The sequence below is a fragment of the Pimephales promelas genome, chromosome 1, assembly GCF_988280905.1.
Source record: "Pimephales promelas chromosome 1, fPimPro1.hap1.1, whole genome shotgun sequence".
Lineage (NCBI taxonomy): Eukaryota > Metazoa > Chordata > Actinopteri > Cypriniformes > Leuciscidae > Pimephales > Pimephales promelas.
The window spans coordinates 53,738,233-53,756,217 of NC_142769.1; the positions used below are offsets into that span (position 1 = coordinate 53,738,233).

General features: G+C 42.4%; 1 protein-coding gene across 11 annotated transcripts in view; it reads right to left on the reverse strand.

Annotated features, from left to right (window-relative positions):
• Positions 1-17,985, reverse strand: part of nrxn2b (neurexin 2b) — a 334,333-nt gene that overhangs the window by 217,998 nt on the left and 98,350 nt on the right. For 7 of the 11 annotated variants that reach the window (XM_089131837.1, XM_089131838.1, XM_089131830.1 and 4 more), the window contains exon 4: positions 6,916-6,945. The exons of the other annotated variants lie outside the window; for them this stretch is intronic. In XM_089131837.1, the coding sequence (XP_088987963.1) occupies positions 6,916-6,945 (30 nt within the window). The remainder of the gene's footprint in view (positions 1-6,915; positions 6,946-17,985) is intronic. 11 annotated transcript variants of the gene reach the window in all.

The following is a 17,985-nucleotide window of genomic DNA, read 5'->3' on the forward strand; positions in this document are numbered from 1 at the left end:
TCAGTTGTAGAAGATTAAAATGTGTGAAGTCTATTAATTGTTATAAATAGTTCTTGTCATGTGGAGCTCAGATCTGAAGCGTTCCTTCGGCATCAGTTATTAACGTACGCGCGACGAATGAATTCTATCTAATTGCAAATACTGATAAGAATTATTCCTGTTAATGGATAGATAACACACATGATGGAAACTGTAAAATGTAGTTTTTAAAGCATGATGATGAACGATTTGCCTCATCCGTTTCTCCAGAATTGTTTGGTAAAGTGTGGATTGTTTTACATAAAATAATCATGAAGAATGTAAATATGATCTTATATCATGTATTGTGTGTGAGTGTGTGTGTGTGTATGTGTGTTGTATTATTGATGAAATAAAAGCTGAGCAGAGGCTCCTCCAGAAACATGGACACGCCGCTGTGTAAGACCTCAGACCTCTCTCTGCCCAACTTGAAGCGTTTTTGTGAATATCCGTGGTATTATTCCAGGTGAAGTGTGCCGTGTTGAAGGGCCAGAACAGGACAGGGTGGGGTTTATTAACCATTAAACTGAGGAGTTTTACTGCTATGGCCGTACAGAATTATAAACTGAGAGCTTTAAACCGGTTACATTTATTCATTTAGCAGACCCTTTTATTTCAAAGCGACTTACAAATGTGTGTTTTGTTGACTGTGTGTGTGTGTGTGTGAGGAAGACGTTGCCTGATTTCAGGAGAGAAACCCAATCAGTGTGTTCCCGCCTGATGTACAGAGTCAGATGCTGATCACGCTTGTTACACACTGACCTACATATACAACTATATATATAAACAGTGCTTTTCAGTTTACAGGTACCAGAATTTAATAAAGCAATCAGATAAATATCATTGCATATTCCCAATATCCTTAAAGTTCAAGAGCAGGGAACGTTTTGTTCTTCGTCCTTTGGTTAAATTAGCAGGATTATTAGGCTGCTGTCACTTTAAGACCGAATCCACGGATCACGCGTTTGGTGTTTGCGTTCGCTTAAGAGTCCTGAGAGACCTGCGGCTCGTACCAGAGTTCCCACAAGGGACGGGCAGTGGTTCTTGAAGGGCTGGTCGAGGCCCCCTTCGAACCTCTGGAGTCGGCTGGAGCCAAAAACCAAAATCAAGGTAGATTTTTTACTATGCATTACTTCTCTGAGGAGACCTTCAGGCACTCTCTATGTCTCATGGGTTCCTGGAGTTTGCTGTAGGTGACATTAAAGCTATCTTGTATTCTAGGCCGGGCTATGTGCCGTCTAATGTGGAACAGCCTACGGTTCTGCAGGGTTTCTCCACCTCACGTGACAGTGGATGAAGAAAGACTCTCTGCCCTGTCAGAGCACTCAAGATTTATATCCAGAGGTCTTCTTCATTCAGGTCGGCCAAGAAGGGGCATCCCGCATCTACACAGACCATCAGTAACTGGATCATTCGGGCCCATCAGGTAGCATGGCGTGGGTACTCGCTCCCCAAAGTGTCGTAGTCGACGCAGTTTGAGTTCCTTTGAAAGGGAGCGTCTCTGAGAAGGGAATGTCCCTCCGCCACGCCTTCCTCTGCCGGGAGCGACTTCATTGGTTCATTGCAGAAGGTCACTCCGTTGTGTGCCGGCGTCCCTTTGTAGCTTCCGTGTATGCCATCACGTTACGCCATGACACAGCACCAATCAGGATTGGATTAGTTTCATTCACACTTCAGAAGTGTTCCCCAAAGTGTTGTAGTTGACGCAGTGTCTCGTTCCCTTCTCATGGAAGGGGAAATTCATGTAACAACACACTTTTCTAAAAAGTTTGCCACATCCTCCACTCTTTCAGGCAGATTGAGTAAATCGGTTGTTATTCATGCTAACAGCTAGTGGAGCTTAGCGCTAGCTTCATTACCTTCAAGAGTTTGCTCAGTTTTATCAGGATATTTCTTTGTGGTTCTCGATTTGCCTCGACAAATCAACACTCTTTGTGACCGCCGACTAAGTAGTATCCGAGTTTAACAGCCACATGTCCGAGTGAAACACATCTGGAACAAGAATAAACCCAAAGCGTTTGTTCTTTGTCTCAACAGGAATGAGAAATGAGTAGGGTTGGGTATCGTTCGAATTTGAATGATTCTGATTCCGATTCCGATTCCTTGTTTCGATTCCGGTTCCTAACGATTCTCGATTCCGATTCTTTTAAGAGGCAGGGTCAAAAAAGTTTAGCTAACCTTGCTAACCAACGGTATTTCTGAAGGAAATACTCCTTCTGTCACAAATACAGCATTTTGCTGAGATTTCGTTATTTTTAGAAAAGTGAAGCCACACTTTGGATCGTCGACGTAAGCTACTCATGTTCGACTCGCGCGGTTATGCCAACACTTCCGGTAGACGCTTCTTCTTTGGTGTTGTTCAGCGGTTTCTTCTTCCGCTCGGCGGACTGTGAATATCGAAACTAGGAATCGAAATTTTAACTTTTGAATGATTCCGGGAAAAATGAAAAGTTAGTCCCGGTTCCAATCGATACTCGATTCTCGATACCCAACCCTAGAAATGAGAAATAAAATGTTATACTGAGCTTCAAATCACAACCACAATATACGACATAATAATCCACAGTATATTTTTTTGGGCCAAGTCATGCAGCCCTACGATAAAAAAAAAAAAGATGGTTTATCTGTTTACTTGCAAGTGGCCAACACCGGTGAACCACAAACAGGAAAATGTGTCACTTCAACTTCAAATCTCAGGTTGACTTTAAGATAATGTTTGGTGTGACAAAGAGTTTGGGAATCCCTGTGTAGGACTATAAAAGACACGGAGGAATCGAAAGTAAGTATTTCAGCGAGAATAAAAGTGTGTGTGTGTGAGCATGACTGTGGCCTTCTGGGTTCCCGTTCTCTGGCCTTTCTTCTGTCTCCTGTAATTGGTTTGATGTGCTCGGTGTCACTGCTATTGTTTAGATGTCTCTGTTGAATCGACTGCAACATTAATGCCAGTCCTGGACTCCTGCAGCGAGTAATGAAACATTCGGTCTTTATAGACGGGTCGTGTCGCATCGCTTCAGTAACTCGTGTGTGTGTGTGTGTGTGTGTATCACATGCTGCGGGTCACAGTCATGCCCTGAGAAACCCATGGGACAGACAGAGGCCAGATGAGCAGAATCTTCCTATTACTATGAGAAACACTGAGACGCTGTGAACAAGAAGCTTCCTGAACACAACATAACACACACACACACACAGAAAGGGAGAGAGTGAGTCACTGATTTAATTTCATATCTCAAATATCCCCCTCCATTCTAATCAACCACGAGCCGAACAAAACCGAATTAGGCTTTTTACTGCATGTTTAATCTCATGGAAAATAAATAATGAATTAAAATAAAAAGACACGGAGGCAGTAATTAGATGGTGAGAAACACTGAGGGATTATTGTCTGTATTATTAGTAAATGAAATGAGTCGGCACAGCGGCATCCTCTGACATGTGCCCGAGTCATTGCACTACAAAAACATCGAGACGATCACCGTTTAAACTGGGGTTTCGCTTGGTTTCAGGATTATAGATTTGCTCTAATACAGCAGCAGAGCGTGAGGAGCTCTAAAGCTGGCAGGTTAGTTAGAAACAGGCTCGGTTCGCATGAAAAACTGCTAATGTGAAGCTGTCATACGCTACCGATTAGATCCGAGTTCAGATGCACTGGAACTGTGGCCCGGTTCACGTGGATGTAAAAGTAAGTAAGGCGAGTATTTTAGCTGATTACGACGTCGTCATTCCACTCCAGCACTCGGTATAGGGTAATAGTGTGATGTGGTTTATTGATAGACTGGACAATAATCTTTGGGGATTTCTGTGACACTGACGATCTTCAGAGCATGTTTATCTGTAGACAACACATTCAGAGTAAAACAGTTTCATCTGAGGGTCAGAAGTGTGTGTGTGGTCACTCCTCCCTTAAACAGGACATGTAGACGGCATCAGGGTAAACAAGCCAAACACACATGTTGCCCTACAAAGGCCAAATGCAGTACTACGCAAACAAAGAAACAGAGAAAAAGGCCTTAAAATGTTTATATCAGCCAGTCAAACGTGTAATGGGTAGATTAGTGGTAATGCATCTCCGAATCGGGACATAATTTAACCCAGATATTTTTTCACAAGACAGAACACGTCATAAAGCCCATTACAAGTCTTAACTTTTTGACCAAATGTATAGTTACTGCATTTCGCCTTTGTAGGGCAGAATTCTTCAAGCTTAACTCTAATCTGGAACCAAGAACACACACATTTATTAACAAGAGCATCAGTGACACCAGGAGCTCGATCACCAACACAATCATTACACACTATTCAACGGAAAATCTAAAACATTGACTACCGCAGGCCGCATCAGTATAACATTTACCGAAAGAGTGTAAAATTAGTTACGAAATAGTGACAAAAAAACATCTTGGTTACTGATGACTACAGGTGACTTGACTTGACTTGATGTAACCCTCATTCCCTGAAGGAGATGTTACGTTGATTCTTGTGTATAGGGGTCTCACTTGCTAGCCTCAACCTCCTCAGAGTATTGAGAAAATGGGCCAATGAATATTGGTGAGATTTGCATGCCGAGTCACTCCTGTTTATACGGGTATATATAAGCTGGCCAGCAACTCTGGCTAACGAACGAACAGTGTATGATTATGATTCAGTCCAGACGTATTCAGTCAATCGCATTCAACATTACGTCAATAATGACGTATTGGGGTCCCTATGGAAAGGGCCACCGTCACTGAACTGTGTTAAGAGTGCTGAAGATGCAGATGCTGGTAAGATACAGAGTGCCCTCATACAGTCGTACCCTACCCAGCGCCCCATGTATAACAATAATAGCCCTCCATACCATGGAGACATCGTCGCTTAAAGTTGTGTTCCCAGCCATGACCGCAGTTGTTAACGCTGGGGAAAGTGTGCTTATTCCACTAGACAGCTACAGATATTATTCGAACTACGAGCGACATAGAGTTTATTCTGTGTATCATCTTTGATCTCCTTTAATTCCTTTTATAACTAATAACAAATAAACTTGAGCTCACGTTTCTCTCTTATTCAACACAAATGTGAGCACTTTATGCATGTTTTGGGCCTTAATTGCATCAAATAAGAGACTTGCATTTTGGAAAATACCGTAACGGTGTGTATAGAAAATCAGCCGAATCGCAGACATTCCTATTCATGTTAGATTTCCCAGAAGAGAAAAACTGGAGATTTGCTCAGTAATTTGTACAAGTTCAGTGAGGAAAAACACAGACGGGATTAAAATTACAACGTGTGTCTGTGAAACGCAAATCAATCTCCAGGGAAAACTAGTGCTTTCAAAACTGGGCTGAGATTCAAAAGCAGGAGCGCTGGACGACAAACACCATCTAACCCATCTCGCTTCCATCGCTTTGATTACCAGTATTACCTCGTGACCAACACAAAGCAGAAAACACACTGATGTGAGAGAAGAAACTGTTATGAGAGGTAGATCAGCTTAAAGGGTTAGTTCACCCAAAAATGAAAATTCTGTCAGTATTTACTCACCCTCATGTTGTTCAACCCCGTAAGACCTTCGTTCATCTCTGCAACACAAATGAAGATATTTAAGATATTAAGATCGCTCCTGCATACTAGTCCATAGGCTTCTTGAGGGAATGACTCTTGCTGGCCTCGAAAAGTCATTAAAGACATCGTTAAAATAGTCCAAGTGACTACAGGGGCTCAATCTTAACTTTATCAAACGACGAGAACACTTTTGTGCCCAAAAAAACAACAAAAATAACGACTTTATTTCAACTATTGGTTTATTTCTCCCTCTGCGCGAGTCAGGTTACTAGTTTAATAGCGTAAGCTTCTGTTATTGTACGTCACACGCATCACACACATGACCAGCGTCGGCCAATAGTGAGCCTACGTGTGACGTAGCTTTACGCAATCACACTACGTTAACTGACTACAGGCCCATGGAGAAGGAAGTGAATAGTTGAAATAAAGTCCTTATTTTTGTTGTTTTTTTGCGCACAAAAGTGTTCTCGTCGTTTGATAAAGTTAAGATTGAGCCGCTGTAGTCACTTGGACTATTTTAACGATGTCTTTAATAACTTTTCGGGGACAGCAAGAGCCAGTCCCTCAAGAAGGCTATGGACTAGTATGCAGGAGCGATCTTAATATCTTAAATATCTTAATTTGTGTTCCGAAGATGAACGAAGGTCTTACAGGGTTGGAACAACATGAGGGTGAGTAAATACTGACAGAATTTTCATTTTTGGGTGAACTAACCCTTTAATAATGAGACAACCAGACAATGAGTCAACAGCCAGGTGCGACCAAACATACAGGCTAGTCCTCATGAATAAACAGTCAAAAACATAATTCTGTCATCATCTACTGTCCCTCGTGTTGTTCTAAAAACCTGGATGACTTTTTGATATTTTGATGAACATTGGGGACAAAACAACACAGACATTCAGTGAATGATCTTTCTCAGAAATGAACATCATACATGTTTGACCAATGATGACAAAACACTTGTTTCAGTTAAAGAGATGAGTGAATTCCTGAGTCAATAAATAGTGATATAAAACAGACAAACAACAGTTTATATAACAGTTATAATACAGCACTCAGATCAATCAATCAACGCTGAGGAACAGAGCAGATCTAACACTAAACGAGTGAATAATTGCCAAACAATGAGAATGACCACAGAACGAGAGTCTGCGCATTCTGAACACAAGCATTTCATCATGTCAACCCCAGCGAGAGCGAGACAGAAGAGCGTTACCTGCGTCCGGGGTCAGAGGTCTTCAGACAGCCGTACAGTAAGATGAGAGGGGGACAGAGAGAGAGAGAGAGAGAGAGAGAGACCCACAGATCTGATTCCTCACTAAACAAAAGAATGGAAAACGGAATGAACCATACCTTGGCTGTTTAACGTCAGGTGCGCCAGACCTTGAAGGAAAAAACAGAAACAAAAGAAAAAAATGAAAAAAGAAGAAGGTCATAAAAAGGCACGGGAAGAAATCAAGCATTGTCACAAGGTTGGACTGCAGTTTGTGACAGACATCCCGGGGCACGCGTGGATGTCAAAGATCAACTCAAAGCAAAAAGGGAAAAGAAAGAAGAGAGAGAGGAAATAAAGTCTGAACCAAACAAACAAACGAACGAACGCACAAACGAGTGAACGCTTCTTGAGTGAGGTGGGGTTGGGAAAAAAAGCATTTCATTCAGTGCAACCCCCGAAGGCCATTGCTCGCTCAAATGCTTTTTTCCCCTCTGGTCTTATGGAAACACACACACACACACACACACACAACTGTTTGGCAGAGTTCAAGAGCGTCTCGACTGCTCTCATCTGAAGCATTCATCTACAACCGCTCCGTTCCGACTCAATCACATCCTCATACGTGCTAAAACCACCAGCGGACCGACTCACGACTCCACCAGAGTCTTCTGACTGGACCACGCCGCTATCCTCACAGCTATTAACACTCCTCAGATTCGGCTGAACTAACAGATAAACATTAGATGAAAACAAAAAACAAAAAAAAAAAATATATATATATATATATATATATATATAATATATAAAGCTAGTTCAAAATATTAATAAAAACGACGATTGCATATAAATGATACACTAGACTGGCCCAATGCAACCATCATTATAGTATAACCCACATTATAGTTTTCTTCGAGACTCGACACCAGATTACTCAAGTAAACATATACATGTGATTATGTGATGTTTTCTTGAGGATATCCATGTTGAAGTCCACTTCATTTACTATCACACATCAACAGCCAATCATACACCAGCGTTTCTCCACTCTTTTAAAGCAATGTTGTACTTATTTTCCACCTCGACATCCATTCTGAAGTCGCGACCCACCTGATGATTCGTGTGAATCCAGCAAACTGGAGATGAAGTCTTCTGCAACACAAAAGGGTTTTTACATTCAACACCTGCAGAGACTATAGAAACATCCGGTGTTCGGCACACTCACTGGGAAGTTACATCCAACAAACCGAGACAATATTTCACAGCTCTGTTCTACTCATCATACAGCATATGTCAAAAGTAACACACTACTGTCACCCACAAACCCTCGACGCGCAGGCACACGGGCATGTGCTGAAACCCAGCGGGTCGAGGGAAGAGAAGAAGTGTTCACTTTTAGCAGAACGCTGTTAATGGACACGAGCACAAGAGAGGCTAAACACACAGAAATCACCTTTAAGGATTTTTAAACATTTTTCAAAAGACAAAATGCTCCCTTTTTTGTTAAACACCGGTCATAATATAAAATACTGTGTGAATTTTGAAATAATTTCAAATCTACTTTACAGTCACATTCATACGATAGTTCTGTAGCGGGTTTGATACGCTTTACTCCACTGCATTCCACACTTTACACCACTGCATCCCACACTTTACAGCACTGCATCCCACACTTTACTCCACTACATCCCACACTTTACTCCACTGCATCCCACACTTTACTCCACTACATCCCACACTTTACTCCACTGCATCCCACACTTTACACCACTGCATCCCACACTTTACTCCACTACATCCCACACTTTACACCACTGCATCCCACACTTTACACCACTGCATCCCACACTTTACAGCACTGCATCCCACACTTTACTCCACTGCATCCCACACTTTACACCACTGCATCCCACACTTACACCACTGCATCCCACACTTTACAGCACTGCATCCCACACTTTACACCACTGCATCCCACACTTTACAGCACTGCATCCCACACTTTACTCCACTGCATCCCACACTTTACACCACTGCATCCCACACTTTACACCACTGCATCCCACACTTTACTCCACTGCATTCCACACTTTACACCACTGCATCCCACACTTTACACCACTGCATCCCACACTTTACAGCACTGCATCCCACACTTTACTCCACTGCATCCCACACTTTACAGCACTGCATCCCACACTTTACTCCACTGCATCCCACACTTACACCACTGCATCCCACACTTTACTCCACTACATCCCACACTTTACTCCACTACATCCCACACTTTACTCCACTGCATCACACACTTTACACCACTGCATCCCACACTTTACTCCACTGCATCCCACACACTTTACTCCACTGCATCCCACACTTTACACCACTGCACCCCACACTTTACACCACTGCATCCCACACTTTACTCCACTGCACCCCACACTTTACACCACTGCATCCCACACTTTACTCCACTGCATCCCACACTTTACTCCACTGCACCCCACACTTTACTCCACTGCACCCCACACTTTACAGCACTGCATCCCACACTTTACTCCACTGCATCCCACACTTTACTCCACTGCATCCCACACTTTACACCACTGCACCCCACACTTTACACCACTGCATCCCACACTTTACTCCACTGCACCCCACACTTTACACCACTGCATCCCACACTTTACTCCACTGCATCCCACACTTTACTCCACTGCATCCCACACTTTACATCACTGCACCCCACACTTTACTCCACTGCACCCCACACTTTACTCCACTGCATCCCACGCTTTACTCCACTGCATCCCACACTTTACTCCACTACATTCCACATTTTACACCACTGCACCCCACACTTTACTCACCTGCATCCCACACTTTACACCACTGCATCCCACACTTTACTCCACTGCACCCCACACTTTACTCCACTGCATCCCACGCTTTACTCCACTGCATTCCACACTTTACTCCACTACATTCCACATTTTACACCACTGCATCCCACGCTTTACACCACTGCATCCCACGCTTTACACCACTGCATCCCACACTTTACAACACTGCATCCCACACTTTACTCCACTGCATCCCACACTTTACTCCACTGCACCCCACACTTTACACCACTGCATCCCACGCTTTACACCACTGCATCCCACGCTTTACACCACTGCATCCCACACTTTACAACACTGCATCCCACACTTTACTCCACTGCATCCCACACTTTACTCCACTGCACCCCACACTTTACTCCACTGCATCCCACGCTTTACTCCACTGCACCCCACACTTACACCACTGCATCCCACACTTTACTCCACTGCATCCCACACTTTACTCCTCTGCATTCCACACTTTACTCACCTGCATCCCACACTTTACTCCTCTGCATTCCACGCTTTACTCCACTGCATTCCACGCTTTACTCCCCTGACAGTTTATAATATTTATAATACCACTAACAGTTGACCGTGGAATATTTAGTAGTGAGGAAATTTCATGAATGAACTTTATTGCACAGATGGCAACTGATAACGGTACTAGGCTTGAGATCACTGAGCTGCTGAGAGAGAGCCATTCTTTCACAGATATGTGTAGAAGCATCTGCATGGCTGGTGTTTGATTTATACAACTGTGGTCATGGAAGTGATTGGAACACCTGAATTCAAACAGTATTTCTCAATACTTTTGGCAATATAGTGTATTTAGGGCCTTCAGAATTCATACATGTGGCACTCGTGCTCTTGTGTTCAAGGTATTGTGTTCGAGCTCCTGTGTGTGAGATAATGCGATGCATCTGTCCGAGTGTTCAGCTTTCTCTTCACCACGCTGACCTTCTCCACAATGACCTCCTTCTGCTCATCTGAATTATTTTGCATATATCTGTAATTGCTGCATTTTGGCTGCTCTGCTTTCCTCTTCAAACTCTCCTACTTGTTTCCGGAGTAAACTCTTTCCATCAGCAGTTCTAAGGTTTGATCTGTAGGGATTGAGGACAGAAGCGGAAAAAAACAACCCCAAACGCAAATAATAACATGTAAATCATGTTTAGTTAGGATAGAAAACACAGGAAAGGTCAAATAATTTAAATACTGGTTAAATAAACGTCCCTGAGAAGTGATAGACGAAGGTTGAGAACCGCTGATTTACAGATCAACAGTGTTAAATGGATGAAGGCATATAATCTAATGTGCATTATGAGATTATGCTTGGGTTTTAAAAGCTACAAAAAAAGACTCACTTGTTGAAAAACAAGGTGAAATCTGTCAGCACTCTGGCGGCATATGCAGAATATTTTACCCAGAGTTCCCTTTTGCCCCAAAAAGGAAGCAACAGAGAGAGAGAAAAGCACGGTGGCGATGACAGAATATGGAAATGCTGCGCAGCAGTTCTGCTCGTGCTGGCAGACGAATGAGAAAAGGAGCAGTAAAGCAGGCCTGAAAGTAGAACAGCCAAACAATTACCGTAAGTATGAATTATAAATTAGACTCACTTGGAGGACGGTGTCGATTATACTCTAAAATCATCAGTCCTCCTACGGCTGATGACTCAGAGCGGCGAACGGGTGGGTGACAAGAGCTCACTTACAGCAGAGAGATGACAAATCAAATAAATAATACAATAAATATAAAATAAAATGTAAAACAGAAAAATAAATATAAAATTGTATTAAAAATATTAAATAAAGTGCAAAGTATATAAAATAAAAAAAATAATGAATATAGAAATATAAAATTAAAAATATATTAATAATTATTATATAATAAAATACTTAAAATAGTTTATAAAAAATTAAATACAACCAAAGGCGAAAAAAAAAATCAAAATTGAAATAAATTAATAAAATGAAATAAAGTGCAATAATATATAATACAAAAATGAAATTAAATGTAAAATATTAAATAATGTGGTATGATCAATTATTAAAAAAATAAAAAATATAAAACAAAATCGAAAATGACAGTAAAGACATTTAGCTGCATTTTGTAATAAGGGCCCCTTGTCCCATCAGAGCAGTGTTTAATTCTTATGAAAATATTAGTCAGCTGACAGTGCTAGTTACAATATAAGATATAGGCGGCGCTGGAGGACGACGAGCTCTTCTGACGGCAGATGAAGACGTTTCCCTGGACGAGGACACACACACACACACACACACACACTGAACTCGAGGAACAGAGCCAGTTGTAACAGGATCTGCCATCTGATTGGCCATATGGGAGAGTGATGTGGCCAACGGCGACACAGGAGTCATCGCTTTCACACGTCTCACACACACACACACACACACACACACGTCTCACAGCTACACGCCATCAACAGATGACAGACCCTGCCATGTGTTTCACAATCAACACACTAATAATAGAGCGGAAGTGATTCACACACACACACACACACACACACACACAATCTCAGTGCATTCATAACAGGGCTGATCTCCAGCATCTTGCTAATAATTAAGACTTCAGCAAGCCAAGCGTCTGATTGGCTGGACGGATTGAGTGACAGCTGGGGAAAGACTCATCAGTTTGTCATTAAGGATGTGTTTGGAAACTCAAAGACTTGAACAGCTGAAGCTTCGGTCTGTCCTGAAGACGTCAGAAACACACTCTCGTACAATAGCATTAGTGCGCTAGTCAATAATGATGAGTTAAGAGTTATTATTGTCAAGTGTTACCACTGTTTTTCAGTTCATTATGGCATATAGGATAATACACACACACTTCACAGGTGTTGTTTGCAGCTTCCACACTTCTATAGTGTGAACCGTGAACGCTCTCCTCGTGCATCATGTGACTCACAGATGCTTCTCTGTTAGGCCAGAAAATGACACACACACACACACACTCACACAGAATAAGCTGACGCGTATGGAGGAATCTTTTCAAGCTGAGTATGAGGAGCTTTAATAATGGAGGAGTGTTTCTGAGGGGAGTTATGATAACACAGAGCGTATGATGGATGCTAGCGCTCTCCTCGCCTGTGTTCCAGTAATAATTAAAGCGGGTTGCGGCTGCTATCCGATGCTGGTGTTAAACTGCGTAGGGAGCCAGAGTGTTTCACGGCCCTCGTGACGAGGTGTTGGTGAGGTCCGTCGCTATGAACCGCAAACCAACAGGTTTATATTTCTATAAAATAATGCTATTAAATACAATGTAAGTTGAGAGGTGTTGGAAATGGACATAATGTTCCAGAAAACTGTGGCTGTCTCTGTGAATCAGTCATTGATCACTCATTCAGCTGATGTATCCAAAGACACTGAAGATGGATGGATATGGAAAGATGGATGGATGGATGTATGGATGGGTGGATGGATGGAGATAGATAGATAGATAGATAGATAGATAGATAGATAGATAGATAGATAGATAGATAGATAGATAGATAGATAGATAGATAGATAGATAGATAGATAGATAGATAGATAGATAGATAGATAGATAGATAGATAGATAGATACTTGTACTATATGAATAAATTAATACATGAAATAATAAAATTGTCCTTTGTGTCTCTCAGGCGGAGAAAAGCATGTTGCCTCTAATCTGACAATAATTATGTAATGAGGTTGAAATAGTCGTTCAATGTTTCATATCCTCCTGATTAAAACAACATGTTTTATTTGGTGTGATTCCTTGGCAGAAGTGAAGTGAGCGTCTGAGGAGGAGAAACACTTATGATCTTCATGAATAACTTCAGTCTCCGTCTGTTCCTGCTAACGTAACAATCCTGAATCTCCATCAGTTTCTGCTAACGTAACGATCCTGAATCTCCATCTGTTTCTGCTAACGTAACGATCCTGAATCTCCATCTGTTTCTGCTAACGTAACGATCCTGAATCTCCGTCTGTTTCTGCTAACGTAACGATCCTGAATCTCCGTCTGTTTCTGCTAACGTAACGATCCTGAATCTCCATCTGTTCCTGCTAACGTAACGATCCTGAATCTCCATCTGTTTCTGCTAACGTAACAATCCTGAATCTCCATCTGTTCCTGCTAACGTAACGATCCTGAATCTTCGTCTGTTTCTGCTAACGTAACAATCCTGAATCTCCATCTGTTCCTGCTAACGTAACGATCCTGAATCTCCATCTGTTCCTGCTAACGTAACGATCCTGAATCTCCATCAGTTTCTGCTAACGTAACGATCCTGAATCTCCATCAGTTTCTGCTAACGTAACGATCCTGAATCTCCATCTGTTTCTGCTAACGTAACGATCCTGAATCTCCATCTGTTTCTGCTAACGTAACGATCCTGAATCTCCATCTGTTTCTGCTAACGTAACGATCCTGAATCTCCATCTGTTCCTGCTAACGTAACAATCCTGAATCTCCATCTGTTCCTGCTAACGTAACGATCCTGAATCTCCATCTGTTCCTGCTAACGTAACAATCCTGAATCTCCATCAGTTTCTGCTAACGTAACGATCCTGAATCTCCATCTGTTTCTGCTAACGTAACGATCCTGAATCTCCATCTGTTTCTGCTAACGTAACGATCCTGAATCTCCATCTGTTTCTGCTAACGTAACGATCCTGAATCTCCATCTGTTTCTGCTAACGTAACGATCCTGAATCTCCATCTGTTTCTGCTAACGTAACGATCCTGAATCTCCATCTGTTTCTGCTAACGTAACGATCCTGAATCTCCATCTGTTTCTGCTAACGTAACGATCCTGAATCTCCATCTGTTTCTGCTAACGTAACGATCCTGAATCTCCATCTGTTTCTGCTAACGTAACGATCCTGAATCTCCATCAGTTTCTGCTAACGTAACGATCCTGAATCTCCATCTGTTTCTGCTAACGTAACGATCCTGAATCTCCATCTGTTTCTGCTAACGTAACGATCCTGAATATTCAGTGTTTCTGCTAACGTAACGATCCGAATCTCCATCTGTTTCTGCTAACGTAACGATCCTGAATCTCCGTCTGTTTCTGCTAACGTAACGATCCTGAATCTCCATCTGTTTCTGCTAACGTAACGATCCTGAATCTCCGTCTGTTTCTGCTAACGTAACGACCCTGAATCTCCATCTGTTTCTGCTAACGTAACGATCCTGAATCTCCGTCTGTTTCTGCTAACGTAACGATCCTGAATCTCCGTCTGTTTCTGCTAACGTAACGATCCTGAATCTCCATCTGTTTCTGCTAACGTAACGATCCTGAATCTCCGTCTGTTTCTGCTAACGTAACGATCCTGAATCTCCATCAGTTTCTGCTAACGTAACGATCCTGAATCTCCGTCTGTTTCTGCTAACGTAACGATTCTGAATCTCCATCTGTTTCTGCTAACGTAACGATCCTGAATCTCCATCTGTTTCTGCTAACGTAACGATCCTGAATCTCCGTCTGTTTCTGCTAACGTAACGATCCTGAATTTCCATCTGTTTCTGCTAACGTAACGATCCTGAATCTCCGTCTGTTTCTGCTAACGTAACGATCCTGAATCTCCATCCGTTTCTGCTAACGTAACGATCCTGAATCTCCATCAGTTTCTGCTAACGTAACGATCCTGAATCTCCATCTGTTTCTGCTAACGTAACGATCCTGAATCTCCATCTGTTTCTGCTAACGTAACGATCCTGAATCTCCGTCTGTTTCTGCTAACGTAACGATCCTGAATCTCCGTCTGTTCCTGCTAACGTAACGATCCTGAATCTCCGTATGTTTCTGCTAACGTAACGATCCTGAATCTCCGTCTGTTTCTGCTAACGTAACGATCCTGAATCTCCATCTGTTTCTGCTAACGTAACGATCCTGAATCTCCATCTGTTTCTGCTAACGTAACGATCCTGAATCTCCATCTGTTTCTGCTAACGTAACGATCCTGAATCTCCATTAGTTTCTGCTAACGTAACGATCCTGAATCTCCATCAGTTTCTGCTAACGTAACGATCCTGAATCTCCGTCTGTTTCTGCTAACGTAACGATCCTGAATCTCCATCAGTTTCTGCTAACGTAACGATCCTGAATCTCCATCAGTTTCTGCTAACGTAACGATCCTGAATCTCCATCAGTTTCTGCTAACGTAACGATCCTGAATCTCCATCAGTTTCTGCTAATGTAACGATCCTGAATCTCCATCTGTTTCTGCTAACGTAACGATCCTGAATCTCCGTCTGTTTCTGCTAACGTAACGATCCTGAATCTCCATCTGTTTCTGCTAACGTAACGATCCTGAATCTCCATCTGTTTCTGCTAACGTAACGATCCTGAATAATAAAACAAACAATCCATTAGTGAGCGCTCGCTCGTCTCGCGTGTATTACAGTGTGACGGTCACAGGATCATAACTGTATAAATGTCAGCCATCACACGCTGATCTCCTCATATAATATTCATAATGCGCTGATTATTACTCACGGCCTTCCTGAGCAGCTGCGATCAAACACAAATATTATATTCAGATTTAATGAGGTATTAATGAGAGTTATCTTTAGCATGGAGAGTTTGCACGTGTGTATGAATGGACTGAATGGCGGATGTCATCTGGAAACAGCTGACGCTTCTTCAACATCCACTCTTCCTGACCATGAGCATCTGCCTCTTTCAGCTTTACTGCGTGTAGAGATGACCTGAACTCTACACTACAACTCGTTCTCCTCAGGAGTGCTGATGTTCAACTCTATCAGACTGACAGCTCAGATTACTGGACGCTTTCCCATGTCGCCTTGAGGCAACACACAGTTTTTTGTTACGTCCTCTAAAACATTTGATGATATACTCTATAATGTAAAGTCAAGACACAAAACGGACCCCTGAGGTTCACGTGACCACTTATTACGCACTTTCATTGATTAGTATTTGAGCTCTTCTCTCCTGAGATACAGCCAATCAGACTCAAAGCTCTTATGTTATACGTGTGTGTGTTTAGTGCTAAAATAACATCTTCACAAGCTCTTTGTTCAGTTGTGAACATCTCACATCTCTCAGGAACTCAAAGCACTGGGTCCGTGGAGAACTAGCGTAGCGGAAACCCTGAAGCGTTAGAGTTTAATATCTCATCTAAATGATTGTACGTTAACTCTCGTTAGATTTGAGCTAACGAAGCTGTGCGTAATGTCCTGAACGTCTCCATCTGAACACACACAGCAGGTGAAGCTCAAAACATACAGTAATGAGAAATTAATGCTCTCCAGCAGAGACACGCACAAATCTACTCTTCCCACTAGCTTAGCTGACAGCAATTAGCACGCTAAATTCATGCTAAATTTAAAGGAAGACACAATGTTTTTTTAGGGAGCGATGAAGGAAACATCCATCATGCACTGCGGAAAACAATCTCTCTCAGATCGTGCGGCTCGGATTCATCAACACCAAACAGAGCGAGTTCTTGACGAGAATATTAATAACCCAGTGTGAACGGTTCATGAAGGCGAGCGGTTCTCCGTTCGGTCTCAACCGTTCCCCCGAGGTCTGCGGAGAGCTCATTATCTCAGTTCTCGCTGAAACCTCGCTCCGGGGAAACGCAGTCCTGCGAGTGTCGTCAGCTGGAATATAAATAAATACTTCTTCATCTGGAGGCGGGGTTTAAGCCTGTCAATCAAAGCCGAGGCCAAGGGTTTAGTAAGAGATACAAGAGATCGATTAAACTTGATGAGCTCAGAGAATACGCGTCAGGATTCAGTCTGAACAATCACTTTGTTTAACATGACAGTACAACAGCACTCAGTGAAAGAACACATACACACACACACACCCACAGATCCAGCTTCAGTCTCAATTCTGCAGACGTCTGGTCTGGATGTTCTGGCCATAAAATAGAATTATAATAATAATTGATAATGATTAATTATTCCGTTTTTTTTACAGTGCTTTTCACAATACATAAGTTCCAGAGGCGTGAAGAAAACCACACTTAAAGGGAATGCACATCATGGAAATCTGTCTTTCTCCGTGTGTAACTGCTGTAATCGGGTCCTTCTATCATCCCAGAACACATGAACAGTGAAACCCAGTAACTGTGTTCTGGTGAGTGTTTCTCTGAGAGCATGATCTGAAATAAGCCCATCACATTTCACTCCTTCTGACGTATGAAGAGGATCTTATTATAATATCCCCGCCCCTTCATCTGCATATTTACACACACACACACACACACATTGGGTTCGGTGAGCGCCAACAGAGACCAGTTCTAACGCACTGGAGAAGATCCAGCTGAGCCTGAAACTGTTCTGAGGTCAGCACAGACGACA